This window comes from Neltuma alba, unplaced genomic scaffold (genome assembly GCF_004799145.2).
Source record: "Neltuma alba isolate B1F8T4 unplaced genomic scaffold, ASM479914v2 tig00013251_pilon, whole genome shotgun sequence".
NCBI lineage: Eukaryota > Viridiplantae > Streptophyta > Magnoliopsida > Fabales > Fabaceae > Neltuma > Neltuma alba.
This window is the reverse complement of record NW_021637546.1, coordinates 17,762-36,235: the sequence shown is the minus strand read 5'-3', so window position 1 is coordinate 36,235 and position 18,474 is coordinate 17,762. Positions and strand designations below refer to the sequence as shown.

General features: G+C 35.5%; 3 protein-coding genes across 3 annotated transcripts; all 3 read left to right on the top strand.

Annotated features, from left to right (window-relative positions):
• The first annotated feature begins 1,075 nt into the window (after positions 1 to 1,075).
• Positions 1,076 to 4,488, top strand: LOC114735763 (pentatricopeptide repeat-containing protein At5g11310, mitochondrial). The gene is given in 3 exon segments (XM_028923506.1): positions 1,076 to 1,773; positions 2,104 to 3,135; positions 3,138 to 4,488. Coding segments are annotated over 3 exon segments (1,812 nt in total). The 5' UTR covers positions 1,076 to 1,187; the 3' UTR covers positions 3,332 to 4,488.
• Positions 4,489 to 7,263: 2,775 nt separating this feature from the next.
• LOC114735779 (protein TIFY 8-like) lies at positions 7,264 to 11,346 on the top strand. Its single transcript, XM_028923533.1, has 6 exons — positions 7,264 to 7,596; positions 8,411 to 8,598; positions 8,779 to 9,149; positions 9,265 to 9,352; positions 10,650 to 10,878; positions 10,963 to 11,346. The coding sequence occupies exons 1-6, from the start codon at positions 7,356 to 7,358 to the stop codon at positions 11,058 to 11,060; spliced, it is 1,215 nt and encodes a 404-aa protein (XP_028779366.1). The 5' UTR covers positions 7,264 to 7,355; the 3' UTR covers positions 11,061 to 11,346.
• Positions 11,347 to 15,565: 4,219 nt separating this feature from the next.
• Positions 15,566 to 17,405, top strand: LOC114735780 (gibberellin 3-beta-dioxygenase 1-like). The gene is made up of 2 exons (XM_028923534.1): positions 15,566 to 16,041; positions 16,717 to 17,405. The coding sequence occupies exons 1-2, from the start codon at positions 15,566 to 15,568 to the stop codon at positions 17,261 to 17,263; spliced, it is 1,023 nt and encodes a 340-aa protein (XP_028779367.1). The 3' UTR covers positions 17,264 to 17,405.
• Positions 17,406 to 18,474: the final 1,069 nt, after the last annotated feature.

The following is an 18,474-nucleotide window of genomic DNA, read 5'->3' as shown; positions in this document are numbered from 1 at the left end:
CTCTGGATTTCCTTAAATCCTGTTTTTCAAAACAATTTTTGAAAACAAAATTGAACACAACTAAACAAGATCCTATTTTAAAGAACAATTTTTTAAAAAAAGAAAAATGTTTTACCAAATTTTGTTTGCAATACTTTGTGAGTCAGCTATCTTTGAAACAAAAACGAAAAGGACTAGTGGTTTCAAACTTACAAAAACAAGGTTAAAATGTGTTCAGCATCCTAAAACATTTTGCCAGATGCATTCAAACTCTTTTTTTTTTTGGTGCAACCAATATTTTGAAGTTTTTTTCCTATGTATCTAGTATCTTGAAGTATTTTGTGGTATGTCTAGTATACTAAAATATTTTTTAAGTACATCCAACACTCTAAAAAATACTGAAAATTTTTTTTATGATATTTAATATATACTCATTTAATGAACCTTTTGAGGAATTAATGATGGAATAAAAAATGCTCATGAAATAATATTTTAAAAGCACAGCTACTTTCGAAAAAATAATACTTTAAAAATAAAATTATACTACAAAATGTATTTTAAAGTATTAGATGTGCTAAAAAATTTTAAAATGATATATGCATCACAAAATACTACTTCCTGTCTTTAATATAAGACCCTGTTTAACTTTTATTTTGGTCATAAATATAAGACCCCAATCCATTTTATCTCTCATATTTATATATTTTTTTTAAAGTAACCCTTTTAACAATGATAGTTCTAGTCATTACATTTGATTAGCAAAGATATTTTAGAAAAGACAATACTTATTTAGGACAAATAACTAACTCAATTTATCTTTTTAATCTCCTCAAATTAGTTAACTGGTTCTTGTAATTAGGATCGGAGGTGATACTTTATTTTAGATACTTGCTAGTTGCTACACATGATAAAAAACTTCGTGCTTGACCCGCCTTAGCCCCAGAAAAACAAATTTGAGATTGTTTTGAGTTTTGACTTTTTAATGGACAAACTGCAACAAGCATAACGCGTGGGACGTCTCACTGCACTAATGGCATCATGTTGAGCTTCGTAAAACAATAACCTCAAACCCCATTTGCTCCCCCCTGTTACCCTTCCCCACAGCCGTTGAGGTGCAGGGTTTTACGAGACCGTTAGCATCGTCCATTCGCTCCTGATTGTCTTCCGGGAATTTCCGCTTCTATTTGCTTCTCTACTCCCCAGGTCAAATGCTTTTCCATAGTTCTCGTCATACGCTCTTCTTAGTTCGTCCTCTGTTGCTAAGCCCAAAGCTTCTTCCATTCCTGCGAGCTCGAAATCAACGCTTCTTTTCCTCTTGGGCACAATCATGGCTATCTATGCCGGGTAGCTCTATCATCGATTGGCCATCGCTACCAATCCCGGAACGCAACCCGAACCCGAACCCCAAATCGAACGCAAACTCTAACTTCTCGCGGGATGACTTCTCCACCATTGCCAATCTATTTGTCGACCCTTCCATCTCTCAGGGTCCAGCTCTAGATAACGCACTCGATGAGGCCGGAATTGAACCGGATCCGACTCTGCTGCAAGCCGTATTCGATCACTTCGATTCTTCCCCAAAGTTACTGCACTCGCTGTTTCTTTGGGCTCTGAAGCGACCGGGGTTCAGGCCTAGCGTGACGCTTTTCAATTCCATGATCAATGTTCTTGCCAAATCGAGGGAGTTTGACTCCGCTTGGATTTTGCTTCTTGAACAGATTGATCGCCACGAGGAAGCCATATTCGTTTCCGGGGATACCTTTGCTATAATGATCAGACGGTATGCTCTTGCAGGTAACATGCCATTCTAGAATTGTTCAAATGTAAATTTAAGCTTCACCAGCCGTTTTGCTATCTGTTTTCGTGTCATCAAGTTAATTTGCAACTGACTTTGTAGTCTTACAATCTGCTTTTACGTGTTTTCTTAGAAGTTTTGAACTCCTATATGCTTGTAATCTATATACCTTCATTGTGAAGTCTAGTTTTTAAAATAGCTTGTATTTTTAAAATTCTTCTTCTTCGTTTTGTCTGCGAGGGAGAATTTTATGATGAGAGTGCTCTATTGTTGCATGATCTAGCGTAAGTTTGATTAATTAGAATTCCTTATGTGACGCCATATTTCAGGTATGTCACAACCTGCAATTCGAACATTTGAGTATGCTAGAAATTTAAAGCCAATTATGGATTCGGATTCAGAAATGAGATTGTTTGAGATATTGTTGGATTCACTTTGTAAAGAAGGGTCTGTCAGAGCAGCTTCAGAGTATTTCCTTAAGAGAAAGAAGATGGACCCGTCTTGGGTCCCATCAGTTCGGATTTATAATATTATGCTAAATGGATGGTTTCGATCAAGGAAACTCAAAGATGCTGAGAGATTTTGGGCAGAGATGAGGAAGGAGAATGTAAGACCAACTGTGGTGACTTATGGCACCCTTGTGGAAGGATATTGCCGGACGCGTCGTGTTGAAAAGGCAATTGAATTGGTTAATGATATGACCAAACAAGGAATTGAACCGAATGCAATTGTTTATAACCCAATAATCGATGCATTAGCCGAGGCTGGGAGATTCAAAGAGGCTTTGGGTATGCTGGAGCGCTTTCATGTTTTAGAAACAGGCCCAACTAACTCGACTTACAATTCCTTGGTGAAAGGATTTTGTAAGGCAGGAGATCTTGTTGGTGCCAGTAAGATTCTTAAGATGATGATAAGTAGGGGTTTCATCCCCAGTCCCACCACCTATAACTACTTCTTTAGGTACTTTTCAAGATGTAGGAAAATTGATGAGGGTATCAACCTTTATACCAAGATGATTGAATCTGGTTATACCCCTGATCGGCTTACTTATCATCTTTTACTGAAGATGCTATGTGAAGAGGGGAAATTGAACTTGGCAGTCCAAGTTAGCAAGGAAATGAGGCGTGAGGGATATGACATGGACCTTGCCACAAGTACTATGTTGGTTCATTTGCTTTGCAAAATGCATAGGTTTGAGGAGGCTTGTGCAGAATTTGAGGATATGATACGGAGGGGTATAGTCCCTCAGTATCTCACATTTCAGAGAATGAATAGTGCATTAAAGAAGCGAGGGATGACCGAAATGGCACAAAAACTATGCAGCTTGATGTCTTCTGTGCCTCATTCTACTAAGTTGCCAAATAATATGTTGAAGACAGAGATGAAGCACATGCACGGAGACAATCTATAATGCAGAGGGCCAAAGCATTTTCTGATATGCTAAAAAACCACAAGGACCCCAGAGAACTTGCCAAATATAGAAGCTCGTCAGCAAATGCTGTCTCCAGCGCTGAGTGTTTGATGGGTAATATTAATAAAAGGATAAAGAAGCCATGAAGGGATATTTTCTGCTATCTTATTAGCGGCAGAAGCAGTAACAGGCAGTTTGAATATCTGTGAATCAGCTCAAATTTATTCCGCGCAACGTAATTAGTTACTTTCTTGATGCGTGTTCTACTCTAGCCATCCTGTTGTTAGTCTGCGGGTCAATAAACTGTTTCACACTATAACAACAGCATGTGCAAAAATGCAAACTCGTGTGTCTACGTGAGGCGAGGAGTTCAATATGAGCTAAATTGTATTGGTTTACTAGTGGAGTCAGAAAATGAAGTTTTCAAGTCAGGATTTTAAATCCATGGATTATCGTAGTGGAGTAATCTTCTTGGCTTTTCTTTCGACGAATGTAGGCAATGCACTGCTGGGCCTGAGACTGGAGCTGGAGTTGGTAGAGCTCAACATCATCCAGACGGATGTGATTGCAGGTGAACTTTCTCGAGATTTCTTTTGCTGATATATTGCCAAAACTCACTGATTATTGGGTATTGTTCCCCGGGAACTCGACTTCTTGTCATTAGAGTTTGCAGTAAGTTGCTTCACTGACTTGTCCTTTTCGTCTAAAATGCCGTGATCTTTTGGTAGATCAGTAAGAGGAGTCGGTAATATCTTTGGCTATCTTATGCGCCTCCCCCCCCCTCCCCCCTCTTTTTCTGCTAATGCTGATTTCTTTCTTTATGGTGTACTCTTATAATTATATTAGGCAGATGGATCTGGCGAATCATACTCAGTTATTTTATTATATTCACTTATTCAACAGTTTGGGAATCCATTATTGGGCCGGAACAGTTGCTTTTAGCCTTCTGGCAGACCAACGGATGAGGCTCTCTTTTCACAGGTAAAATCACTGAACCAATGGACTTCCAAGGTGTACTCAGTCGAGAGACGATGGCATATTGGCATATGGATTATTCAGGTTGGGACAATTAAACACTGACTAAGTTTAATTATTTTTGTTTATTATATTATATTACTGGGGCGGTCGTAGTGCAGAACAATTTAATTCTTATTTAGCTAGTGAGGTTGGTTAAGTGATTTTTGTGAGGGAGGCGCGTGGAGACTTGTTCTTTTTTTTGGTAGAGCTTGGAACCTTTATTATCATTTAACCAGATTTTACTCCCCCGTGAGCATAGAATTATAAGCAATAATTGTCATTACAATGTATTACTTCCGTACTTAATGTAGCAGCTACTTAACTAATTTAAGTAGATTAAGAAAGTTTGTTATTTTAGTTATTTGTAATAAATTATTGTCATTCCTTAAAATACCTTTATTAATAATGGATATTAACTAAAACTACTATTTGCTGAAACTTTAACATGTACAACTATTATAAGGATTACTTTAAAAAAATAAATAAATATGAAAAATAAAGAGAATTGTGTTCTTATATTTAAAACTAAATTAAAAATCTCTTATATTAAGGATCGGAGATAGTATAATGTAATGTAGGTTAAACAGGTTAATATATGTAAATACGCTAAGTACAATTAAGGTCTGCATTTCCTTCGATGACGATGAGTAATCCTTTGTTGTCAGCGGCTTCTTCTTATGTTGCCATTGGTTTTGACCTAAAAGAAAGGCTACTGGCCGAATGAGGCCCTCTATGTTTTAGATGGATTTTTAGCAAAGCACGAAGATAGAATCAGAGTTTTTTGGAATGTGTTTTCGGCGGAACAAAATCATATTCAGAAATCAGAATTACAAATTACGCTAGCGGTTGGTGTCTTTGTCGCCATCTGGAATCTGCAGTGAGCAAAGGGCTTTTTATTATTAATACCCTCTCTTATATATAAACTTTAAATAGTCAAGCAATTAAAATTGATTAAAAATAATAAATAAGTAAGAAAAATATCTTTTTTTCCTCCAATTTTTTTATTTATTAAGAGAGTAAATAAGAAGTAATAAAAAAAAAATAATGAAAGAAAATATATAAAAGTAATATTAACGAGGAAAGGAAGTACTAAATAAAGTCAATTAAGAATAAAATAGATAAAAAAAAAAGTAATAAATGCGCAAACAAATTCAAAATTAAAGCTCATATTTTAAATCAGACTCTTCTTTTTTTTTTTTGGCCAACAAATTAGACTCCTCTTTAAAATGAAATTTATATATAGGACCGGAGGAAGTATTTATGAAATACTACCTCTACTCTTAAATATAAAAGTTAGTTGACTAATTTGAGTAGATTAAGAAAATAAGTTACATTAGTTATTTGTAATAAATAAATGTTGTCTTTCATAAAATATCCTTATTAATCAAGTGTATGGGATAGAACTATTATTATTAGAAAGATTATTTTGGAATAAATAAATAAATATAAAAAATAAAGTGAATTAAGATATTATATTTTGGATCAAAATAAAAGTCAAATGAGATTTTATATTAAGGACCCGAGATAGTAATAATTATGCTAGGATGGGGCCTGGGACCGTGACTCGTTCATGCTAACAATTCGGGAATATGATAAGGAGGTGAAATGAGTGGGTTATAGTTCTTTGCTTCTTTTTTTTTTTTTAATGAAAATGTGATTGAGATTATAAATTTAGGAAAGCATTTGGTGGCGATAAATCACAATCTAGGAATTTCATTTTTTGGGCGCGCAGGAATGGGATGTTTCTTGTATCATACTCTCCTGCTTCCAATTATCGAAAAGTTAGCTTCATGCTCAGCGTGCTAGTTTATTTTAAGTGACATTTTCATACATTTTGATTGTAAGTAAATAATACTCATTCGGTTCTAAATGTAAGACCTTTTTGGCAGTGTAATTTATACTACGAAAGAGGTTTTAATCGTGAACAAAAATATTTAATTCTAAGTGCAATTAATAGACTCTTTTAATTGTGCCCTTTATTTAAAAATACTTGGTTATGTTTTATAAAATGTCTTTATCTAAACTATAAAGATAAGCAATTAAATGTATTCGAGTCTCTCTTGTTGGCTTTACATCAGGAGGCCAATGCTGCAGGACGTGTTTTTAATGTTTTTCTGTTGTTAGTTTTTTATTTTGCTGATCGTTGTTTTGTCTATTATTTTCTTGTTTTGAATATTCTATGTCGGCCTTTTCTTTTGATTTATTTAGGTTTAACTCAAATTGACCGAATGGGACTGATCAGCTTTTTTATGTAATCATTTTACTTATGTTGAATAAAATTGACTTTTTATTTAAAAAATGTAGTTGGGAATTATTTTTTAACAAAGGAGTATAAACTTGAAAAACTATCTCTCATTAATACTAATCCCTAACTTACACTTAATTATTACAATCACTTTATTATAAAATATATTTTGACACAAGTTCGATTAATTTAGTAGTATCATTTTTTTCAAAACATCTTATTTTTTTATTGTGAAAAATAAAATCACTCGAAGGAAAACATCTTATAAAACATAAGGGAGCAAATAGAAGAGATGAGTAGTTTTAATTGCACTAATAGGGACATTTCATGAAAAAAAATGGATTTTAAACATAATTAATGAGAATAAGTAATTTTATTTAGAATTATGTAAGCTTTTTTCCCTTGTTAACTACATTACATTTCAGTATCATATTAATTATATCAACCACAGGCCAAGGACATAAATGGGAAAAAAAAACTAATTAGTACCGCAGACATATTTTCGAGTCTGCAATATTTGGGACCGAGTAAGCAGTGATGAACCGCAGAATCTCAATTTCTCCATCGCGTTGAATATCTCTGTACCTTGGGGGCAATTTATTTCTCTTTCCCTTGTTAAAAAGAAGCGAAGAACGCCATAACATTTATTACAGTAATGTGATAAGGTGCGCACAGAATTCGAATACAAAGAATAGTCTCCTAAATTTAACAGAGCGGAAGAAATCAACTTTTTGCTTTTATTGCTTTCACTCTCTCCCCCTCAATGGTACCCGGTTCCTCCTTTTTTTTTTTTTGACCTTTCTCAGAGATCTTGTTCTCTTCTGCTTTGCGTTCACTCCTCCCCTGCGTGTGTGAGTGTGCGGGTGGTGTAGCAGCAGCTTAGCTTTGTAGAGTGAGATGGCTATCCGATGGCAATGCTGAGAATGGAACAGCATAGCAATGGCAATCACAGCTCGAGCCAACAGTCAGTGAAACCAGTCTTTCATGACTTTATGGGCATGAAGCCCACTGATTCGCCACTTGTTGCGGCCCCCAAAACCGCTGATACGAGGCCGGCGGAGGCGTCGCCGTCGTCGGCGTCAGTCTCTGTTGGCGCCCCTTCGGGTGTTGCCCGTGGCCCCCTCTCAACCACCTCTGATACCGCTTCTGGTGAGCGAACATGCGATGTTCGTATGGCCTTTCAGTTGATGTTTTTTTTTTCTTTTTAAATATGCCCATAGGCACGCTAAATCACACCCACGTACTGCGTACATTTACTCTTTCTCAAGCATTTTGAAGGGCGGGCTCTGCTTGAGAATTCGATAGAAGCGCTGGGCAATTGAAATTTGTTTCCTGTATCGATTCTCCTCCACTGATTGGCTGTGCTGTCTTCCTTTTCTCTCCATTGCACTATTTCATTGTGGTTTACCTTCTGATTGGTTTGTTTAGGGAGTCTAGTAATTTTAGGGTAGGTAGGTTCGGTTGGTTTTCGTCAACTCTACATTTCCCCCTCTTTTTGTTTGTTCACTGGCTTTACTTTCTTTTCTTAAACAATTGATTCTTGCCTTTTCATTCTCAGTCATCTATCTACTATTTATTTAGTTAATAGGAGAACTTTCCTGGGCATGAACTGTGGGGGCTGCATTGCAGATGGCTGGAGACTCTTCAACCACATACCCATTGAGGATAGTAGAAACTGAATGCTTACTTAGAATCTCTGTTATTTGAAACAGATTTTTAAGGTCATTCTCATGCTTTCCAATGCCTGGGCATTTGTTGATGATGATATTTACCCCCCCCCCCAACCCAAAACAACATCATGATTTGTGTTATTAGATCGTCTTTTGCACTGGTTTTTCACTGTGTAAAATGGATGCTCTTAGTGCTTAGATGTGCGAAGTATTTATGGAAGCTTCTGTATCCTGTGTGGGTTTTACATGTCTACATTGGCTGTGATGTTTAATTTCCCTCATCCATTTGGTAGACAGACAGTTAGGAAATCACCTCGAGGGAGTCCCATTCTATAGCTCAAGGAGTGATCTTTCTGGCACTGAGATTAGTAACAGAATAGTAGGAAACAAGAGAAGTAACTCTGATTCCAGTTTTATGAGTTACTCCAGAGATGCCTTCCAAATGGTTCCTGACTCTCTTCAAAATTTGCATTTAATGAAGGTGTGAATTATCAGATGCTTCCTATTCTCCTACAATAACATTTTATGACAAGTGAAAATTGTTTTGCTCTTATCTTATTTTAATTATTTTTTAGTTGTGCTTATTATATACAGATCCTCCAGTATGCAGCTGGAGGAGAGCAGCGTAGAAGGTCTAATGATGATATTTCTTGGTATGCAGTCAAGGAAGCCGACTTCTGCTTCTCACATATATCAGCCTTCCATGGGCGCTAAGACTGACGTCAATAAATGGGAGCGGTCTATTCTCATGAATACTGGTTCTTCCATGCAACATCCACCACATGGCGGTCAATTAGCATCCTTTGTGCACCAGATACCTTCTAACAAGAGCAGGGATGCTAATGCTGGTCCTTCATTTATTTCTCATTCCGCTGCTGATGAAGGATCTAGAACAGGAATCAAGGGCCCTGGGATCTTGAGTTCCATGAACACTACCACCGCTGCTTATGAGAAATCTCTGTCTGCACTTGGCGGAAGCAGGCCAAAGCCATTGACCGGTATAATAGACCCAGAATCTTCCATGCCTCCAAGGTAAATTTTATAAACAACATGGCCTTGTTAATGTCCGCCGCACTTTCCCATTTTCCTCCCATTTACCTTAAAATAAAATGCTGCATGTTTACATGCTTTTTGGTACTGATTGCAGTCAACAGGGTTTAGCATCTGCCAGCTGCCAGATGACTATTTTTTATGGGGGTCAAGCTCACGTTTTTGATAATGTCCACCCCAATAAGGTCTGCTATTTTGTTGTTAGCAAGACATATAATACTTATTGCGTTTAATGTTGCATGATCCACAAAAAGGTTTATACTTTGCAATCATAATAGGAAAAATGTGCTTTATAATATACTTTGAGATCATCTTTGTGAGTGGTTCTTCCTCTATAAGTGAAATATTGGAAGGCGACAATATCTTTTAAGCTCCATAGCATGAAAAGGTTTAAGCTCTCTAAGGAAACTGGTGTCATGGTATTATTGATATGACTATATTTAGCTGATTTATGTACCATGTAGCCTATGCTGAATATACAACTGCTGCTCGAGAAAGCCAGGACACCTGATAACGCACTTTCTTAGCATTTCATACCAATTTTATGTTACCATTCGTTCAATAGAAATTGCTATTCAACTCATTAAATGCTTCTGATTCGCATTTGTTTCTTCCTTCAACATCGGCTTTCTTCTTGCTTCTTCATGCCTCACATAAGTGAAGGCTTCACTGGTTGAAGGAATGGTACTTTGAGCTAGTTTCCTTCCACTCACATCATTGAGACTTCTGTTCGGGCTGGCCAAAAATTCAAACATTCTTTCTCTCTCCATCCCTATCTTGAAAGGAATACAATATTCATGAACCTTCCGCTCCTCAAAGTTTGCCTAAAGTTCAGCCAAACCTTCATATTCACGTAATAGCCATTTACATCACTCATCTTGTTTCATTTGCCACAACTCAGTGTTGATTTTGAAGACTTTTGAGGTGTTCTCTCCTTCAGAAAAGGCTTTCTGCCCAAATTATCCAGACCTCTTCCGCCGTGCCCAGGAACATGAAGGTGTGACGGATTGAGGGAACCACTGAATTTACTATCCATGATAAAACCAGCAAGTTCTCCTCTTACGATGCATAATTCTATGTTTATTGTTTAAAGTTCTTGGACTTTGTAGGTCTTTGTTCAAGTGTATCAAAAATTGCAAATTATGAATAATCATGGTTCATTATGCGAGCCATTTTCAGTAAGTTATTGCTTTACATGAAATGTTGGGTAATTTTACATACCCGTTATCTCCCCGTCTTTTTAGCCATTTTTGTTGATATCGCTTATTTCACTTGGACCTTGCCTTTGCTTTCCTTGTTAGTTCTTGATAGTTAGATTTAATATAATCCAACGAGTAGTTTCTAATATCCCTGTAAGTTTATGCTGGTTTAAATTTCAAAATTTCAGCATACAAATTCAAACGTAATAGCATTTAATGAATTTTAGGCCTTCCCACAAAGGCAGAATCGTTGCATGTTCATGTTGTATGATGACTTGTGCAGGCAGAAATTATAATGGCTTTAGCTGGGTCAAATGGTGGGTGTTGTTCCACAACATACTCCCAAAAACCTGCCGTGAAGCTCCCTAATCACAGCCACGTGCCGTGTGGAGATAGTGAGACTGGTATGGTGAGCAAGATTACACCCCCGCAGGCGCCTCAAGGGGGATCATCTTTCGCAGGCACTTCTAATCTTGCCATCAAACCTGGCAATCGAATGTCTACTCAAGCAGGTAAATCTTCAAACGCAATCTTCCTTCTTCTCTTTCGCCTTTTGAATTGTCCGATTTGTTGTAATTGGTTAAAAGTGTTTGTAGGGGCACATCAGGGGAGGATTGTTGCCAATGAAGACGTCAGGAATTCAATTAAAGCATCAGATCCCAGTTATGAGGGCAAAAGGACGCGATCACATTGAATCTCAGCCTCTATTCTGAGCTGTAGTCGGTTCCCGTTGATTATAGGCCTTGAGGAGAACAGAGATTGCCCTTATTCTGAATGCTGTCTGATTTTGTTCTGCTCGACTCTATTGTTGGTTTAGTCTTTCTATTGTTAGTAGTATATGGCGGGCCAATGATAGATTAAACAGGCTTGACAGCCACATCAGATTCACTCTCAGATAAACTTATGAAGTTGATGGTATCTAATTGTTGATATCCTTTGCCATTTTGCCATGTCAATATAGAATATAAAATGTGTATTAAGTCATGTTATCTCCTCGTTATGAACATGACTCGTGTCTCATGTTCAGTCCAATGCGTGGGGTCTGCCTAGTTTTATTTTATTAAAAAATACAAAATATGGGATGTCATTATTTTCAGTTATATTTTGATTTTTTAAAAAATAAAAATGATACACTTAAAAGGAGCTTAATTTTTTATTCTTGACATTTCCATGTCTGTTGATGTAAACTCATTGCTCATCTGAGTGCGCTAGGATAAAGGAAGCCATTAATACAATAGAAACATGGCAATTACTCTGTTTGAAGGACTCTCTCAGGTCAAACCTGAGCACAATTAAGTAATTTTCTGATAATAAAGGACAAGCAAATGTCTTTCCTAGGTTAATGCTGCTCAATCAATTTTACTAGAAAGGATTATTCACATAAAAAATTGAGAGGAAAAATATGGAAGTGTGATACCAACTTTTGTTCATTTGTCGATGCTTCTGGCAGAATTACTAGTTCGTAGGCGCGCCTCAAAAATGAGTTCGGATTTGTTTGGATTCATGATTAATAAATATGTTCACATAAATCGAAATAAAATTTTTTTTCACATACATACTTTGTATTTTATAAATTATGAATATAATTCTGCTTATAAACTACTTTTCTGGTCCCATTTATAGGGTAGAGAGAGAAGACTTTGTTTTTATCTTATTTATAGCGTATTGACAGAAATTTTTTATGTGAATATATAATTTTATCTTTTATTTATTATTATGTTGACGTTTACATGAGGTATAATGCATACTAAACAGGAATAAAATTGAAAAACTGTTGGATTTTAAATGAGAGTTAATAAAATTTAAGGTTTTTTCATCTATGTAAAATATGTTAGAAGTGACTTATAAACAGAATCAAAAAAGTATTTATAAGTCTTTCTAAACAAACCCGGAGTCCCTAAATTGTCTCATGACCTGGTTCCGCTGATCCTCTTTATTGCTAATTCATAACATCTGGTTCCATGATAGAAAGACACAGGAAAAGGCTGTCAAACAATATAAACATGGACTTCGAGTATTTATTTTAAATATATATATTATTCAACTTGTTTCGTGAAAGGGTAACTTGTGACTTTTTATTTATTTTTTATTCTCCTTTGTTTAATATTGTCAAACCTATTCGTAACTTGCCGACTAACGTCTCTATAATCTAGTTTGTTTTCATATAAAAGCATTTAAGCACAACCTTTTGTTATTCATTATTAATTTTGATTAAAATATACCAAGTAAATATATTCACAATTAATTGATTCTTTTAGAGCTAAAACATCACGGACTTTGCTTTCTCCGTTCTACTTCTATATTTGGTGAAATAAAATTGAGTCAAAATTTAAATTTGCAAATTATAATGATATTGGAATGAAATTGTTGTGAATGAAGGAGGGGAGGGGATAGTCGGTACCGACGTACTCTTACTTTCCCATGGCATTGAAATTAACGCCCAAAATATGCACATTATTGATCATTTTGATTCTGAAATTTATTTGACTATGGAATTGCTTTCATTTTTATAAAATTCTTTTAGGAACCACCGACTATAATATCGTTTCCACTTTACACTGCCAGCATTCCCCATTTTCTCTTAAATTCTCGTCACGTATAATTATTTGATGCCCAGAATGACGTAAAATTTATTTAGCAGGAAAAAAAAAGAAGAAACAGAGAGAGAAAGAAACAAACAGATTTTTTCCGACAAAGATATTATTTATATTTTGTTGATAAAATAATTATTTTTAAATAATAATTAATCAACAAAATATGGTCAATATCTATATATATTTTTAATGTAAATAAAAAAAATACCACACAACATGAGGAAACTTCAAACCAGTACAATATCAGTGGAAAAATAAATAAATAAATAAAAACCAATATGCAATATGCAATGTGGATACCACTTTAATTATTATTATTTTCATCCTTTTTGAAACGCTTGCATCTCCTAAGTGTTTGGGTTGACAAAATTTAGTCGGTAAATTTATAGTTCTTCAAAGTACTGGAGTATATTTGGTGGTTGTGCTGGACCAAAACAAAGTTTTGTGTTTTATTATTTATGTGCTTGTTAATTAATTATTTCATATAGAATTTTCTTATAAAGATCACGACTATATATTCAAAAGCTACGACCCGTATAAATTGACTTTTCAACATATATATTCTGTGCCAATTAATCTTATTTCAAACTTTGAGACACTTGTATATGTAAAAAAGGATTCAGTCTTGTAATCATAGAGTGCTTCCTAATTTCTACATTAAGAGTCTAAATGAACAGCTTTGATGCTTTTCATACATGTACATGTGAATATATTACAGCTGCCACAAAATCGAATCCTCTCTCTCTCGCTCTCTCTCTCTCATAACATTTATAGTTGAATGGTCAACTTTGATGGGTTACGAAATTATGGTCTTAGGTTCTTTCAGTTGTGTTTCTCTTGCACAAACAGAGAGAGATGTTTGAAATATGTATTTTTCTCTTTTTAAACTAAAAGTTATACTTTTTCGATCCTTAATATAAGATTCATTTAACTAATTTGATTAGATCAAAGAAATTAGGTAAATTAGTTAATTATAAGAAATGTGACACATTTTTCTTAGAATACCATAATCATCTTTCTTAATACCCCCTCTTCCTATTCTACTTGATTATGGTTAAGAAAGTATCCATAGGGGTAATTTAGAAAAAATTAATAAATATGAGAAATAAGCCTTATATTTAGGACAAAAACTAACTCAATAATTAGGTCCTATATTAAAGATCGGATGAGTATTATGTATTTCAAGATGAAAACGCCCTCCTTCGAATAGAGCTGGTGGTGAAAAAATATTCTGATATTTACGGGAAGGAAATGTAATGTGCCATAATATTTGTTCATCAAAAGGAGTAATGATTAGATTTAAACATAGTTTAATTTAATGAAAACAATAATTATTTTTTTTATGTATTGTCAGGCATAGAAAATGAGAGTATGTGTGATTAATGCTTAATTATATTTTAATATCCATAATGCACAAGTCTGAACAAGAATTTGAAATTCTCTGTCTTCATGATGCGTTGCTTGACAGAGTCTCACGACGTGTTTCCATCTTTTAGACCTGCAGAAATCTTGTCAACTTGAAACTCCTACACATTTTTCAACCTCAAATATCTGTCATTTTATTTTATTATTGCAGACGTTTTTATACCCATTATACAATAAAATAATAACTATTTTTTTTCATTTAACTCATAAATAATATTATTTTTTCGACAAAATTTTATGTTGTATATAATAAATAACCCTTAAATAAAGCAAGCATTCCCACCCCAACTTTTTACTAGCCTTTTTTAACCGCGTCTCATGCAAAATGGTAATCATATGTCTCCATTTGCTCTGCTAGTGGCAGATCCTTCAATAATATATACAACTACATCAAAATATGGTCCACTCACACAATTTTCCAAGATTTACCCCAGATCTCTGTGACTTTTCCAAGCACAGATTCCGTCATCAAAAATTTCAGACACATATATATATATTTATATAAATGAAACATATCCTTCCAAAGTTTTGAGTGTTGTTATTAACACAACAAATATAAACTCAGATCGACACCGTGAGTTACAGGTTAGCATATGAGAACAAGTGTATTTTCTTAACATCAAACACATGTAAGCTTTCTGTCCTATATAGAAGCTCATGGATCAGGCTGCTGTGTTTTAATTAATCTAATCTTATTAATTCCTTCGTTATCGATCGTCCCCTATTTTTAATTTTTTTTTTTGTTTTTTGTGGGAAAATTTTCCCATACTAGAAGACAAAAGCGAGGCCAATTTGTGTCCACAAAAGCGATCGGTGAAAAGAAAAACAAAAGGGATCCTTTATCATTTTCTTTTGTTGCCCTAAAAGCCTTCATCATGGAAAAAAGAAACAAGTCTCTAAGATGCCACCCAACTTTTTTCTGAATTGCTTGTTCTTCCTTTTGTCTTATTCGAACTCTGCTCTATTCCAAGGCCGTAAACCGACACCACAAATTCCAAATAGCCAGCCTCACCCCTACTATATCATTTTAACCTAATCCCTCCCCTTCCTCTCTCAACCATTTCATATTTTTTTAATCAATAAACAAACACACCCACACACACATATAAATATATTCTATCGTACTTGAAGCTCTCTAATCAATTAATCTCAATCAATCTAGCAAAGCTATACAACAAACATGGCCAGTACTCTGTCCGAAGCGTACAGAGACCACCCGCAATATCTGCATCATATTATGCCCATAGACTTTTCTTCAGTTCGCAGCCTGCCGGATTCGCATGCATGGCCTCAAACAGTCGACAACGACGGCCGATCCGGGCCGTCGTCGTCGATACCCGTGATTGATCTCATGGATCCGAATGCTGTGGAGCTGATAGGGCTTGCATGCGAGGAGTGGGGTGCGTTCCAATTGAAGAACCATGGGGTGGCGTTGAGGCTTCTGGAAGAGGTAGAGGCGGAGGCAAAGAGACTCTTCGCTTTGCCTGCGAAACAAAAGCTAAAGGCTTTGAGATCGCCGAACGGAGCCACTGGTTATGGACGAGCAAGAATATCGCCTTTCTTTCCCAAGTATATGTGGCATGAAGGGTTCACTATCATGGGCTCTCCTTTCCAAGATGCCAAGCAGATTTGGCCTCACGACTACGCACCGTTTTGGTATGTATATACAATATACATATATCTATTATATGTTCTTGTCATGCACTTTCATGCACGTAGGTTGATTGATGAATTAAGCTAAAGTCGTGTTTTTTAAAATAATATGTTCTTAAGTTTCTGTTTTTGGGAGAGTATTGTGTTTTCTGAGTTTCGTTTTTCTGTGACGTAGAGCATAACTTGGTGTTTTGGAATCCTGATGTTTTCTTTTTAAATGAATTTTGTTCTCTCTGCATTGGACGATGCGTTTGCATATTAAAATAAATGCTTCAGTCGCCAGTTCTCTCACCAAGATAATATTTATGAATGCAGAGGAGAAAAGAAGACTTTTTTATTTTGTCGTTATGAGCAATATTTTAATTTTCAGTTAATAAACTGTTGCTCCAATCAACATAACCTGCCATAAATATATATATATATATATATGTATATATACACACTCGTGAGAATTGATGATAGAGATTTGCTAGAATATTTGCTTTTGAATCATTGTCCTTAGTTAATAGGTAGATTAATATATAAATGTCGAGTAGCTATAGTTAAACTACAACTTCTAATCAAGTTCTGATAACCAAACACCCTCAAATGATTGAACTTGAGTATTATATATTCTTGTATTTCAAAAAGAACATGCAGAAAAATGAAACCAGTTGTAATGAACTGTTTGGCTTGCAGTGAATTGATGGAAGATTATCAGAAGCAAATGAAAGTGTTGGCGGAGAAGCTAACAGGCATGATCTTGAGATACCTGGGGACTTCTGAGGAAGAAGCCAAGTGGCTGGGGTCAGGTGGAAACACAGGAGCGGTTCAGTTGAACTACTACCCGCGTTGTCCCGAACCGAACCGAGCCATGGGTCTAGCCCCTCACACAGACACGTCCCTCTTCACCATACTCCACCAGAGCCAGACCAGAGGCCTGCAAATCTTCAAGGACCAGGCAGGTTGGGTTCCGGTGCAGCCAGACCCACGAGCACTTGTGGTGAACGCCGGCGACCTGCTTCACATAATATCAAACGCCAGGTTTCCCTGTGTTCTTCACAGAGTGATAGTGAACAGGGTTGAGCATCGATACTCTGTGGCTTATTTCTATGGGCCACCTCTGGATTACGTGTTGTTGCCTTTGGCCGAGGAAGCACGTTTTCGCGGCGTCACAGTGAAAGAGTATATCGGGATTAAGGCCAAGAATCTAGGGAAAGCACTGTCTTTGATTAGCACTAATTAAGATTCATTCTCATCAGCTTTATAATCATTTCCTAATAATCCTATCATCACTTCTGTAGTCTTTGGATGGGGTTTCTCTTTTAGACTATTATCCACTTTAGTTTGTTCAAAATCAGATATGCCAAGTTAGATTTTTCTATATATCTTCTCAAAGCTCGAGTTGATTTGTTGCGATAAAAACATAATTGCTGGTAGATATAGTACGGAGCAAGAGGAATCAAGAACAGAGATTTGATGATGAAGGTCAATTAATGGATAGGGTTAGTGATCTGTCCTTTAATTTTTGGTCATCAAAAATTAGCTTTTATGCGTTACAAAGTTTGTTGATGCAGAGATATATATATACAAGGAGTGTATATATATATATATAAATATATATATATATTTCCAGTTCCTGACCTTGGAGACCAAAAAGGTGGTAAAAAAGCTTTCATTAAGCTTTAGCAACCACTAGCACTTAGGTGGGAATTTTTTCATTTTATTTGAATGATATGAAATAATAAAGTTGGCTTTTAGTTTTATTTAATGATTAATTATATCGCCGTACGTTTGATTGTTTGAATGACCCCAGCACGTTCCCCCTTTACTTTGCTCCTTTTCGTCGAAAGTTATGATGACGAAGAATATTTAACCTTTGAACTTTTAATCAAAAACATCACAAGTGAATTATAATTTGTTTCTGGCAAGCATCCGAGAATTTTGTTACGTGATATTGTTCTGCAAGAATATCGATCGTATATGTGTGAGTGCCAAAATAATAATAATGTGCCATTTAACAAGCCTTTAATTTTCAAAACATTTGGCATATTTAACAGTTAAATATTCCCAGAATTCCAGTAAAGCTTGCTAGCTCATATTGTAGCTCCTGAGCCGTGCACGTAATTAGGTGTATTTTGAAATGGTATATTAATGAACATATTGAGAATGAATCAAATTAAACGATATTTATGAGAGACGGACAATTTACTTTTAATATTGCGTGATCAATTCAACTACGTACGCGGCTTCTTGGTAGATATGTGTGTGTGTGGGGTACAAAAGCAGAGGATGTGTACTGTGGTAACAAAAATACTGGGAAAATAAATATATTTATAATCTGTGAATAGTTCACTTAATTTAATCCAAATTTTATGTGCTGAATGAGAAATTAGAATGTAACCTGAGACGAAAGTAGTGACTCATGGACAAATAACTTTACAATGTTGCCAAACT

What these genes read in the sequence shown, in the direction of transcription:
- LOC114735780 (XM_028923534.1), top strand. Translation starts at nt 15,566, where the DNA reads ATGGCCAGTACTCTGTCCGAAGCGTACAGAGACCACCCGCAATATCTG. An exon ending in CACGACTACGCACCGTTTTG is followed by an intron (nt 16,042 to 16,716) that starts GTATGTATATAC and finishes TTTGGCTTGCAG; the next exon opens with TGAATTGATGGAAGATTATC.
- LOC114735779 (XM_028923533.1), top strand. Translation starts at nt 7,356, where the DNA reads ATGGCAATGCTGAGAATGGAACAGCATAGCAATGGCAATCACAGCTCG. An exon ending in CACCTCTGATACCGCTTCTG is followed by an intron (nt 7,597 to 8,410) that starts GTGAGCGAACAT and finishes TCCATTTGGTAG; the next exon opens with ACAGACAGTTAGGAAATCAC. An exon ending in GAATCTTCCATGCCTCCAAG is followed by an intron (nt 9,150 to 9,264) that starts GTAAATTTTATA and finishes TACTGATTGCAG; the next exon opens with TCAACAGGGTTTAGCATCTG.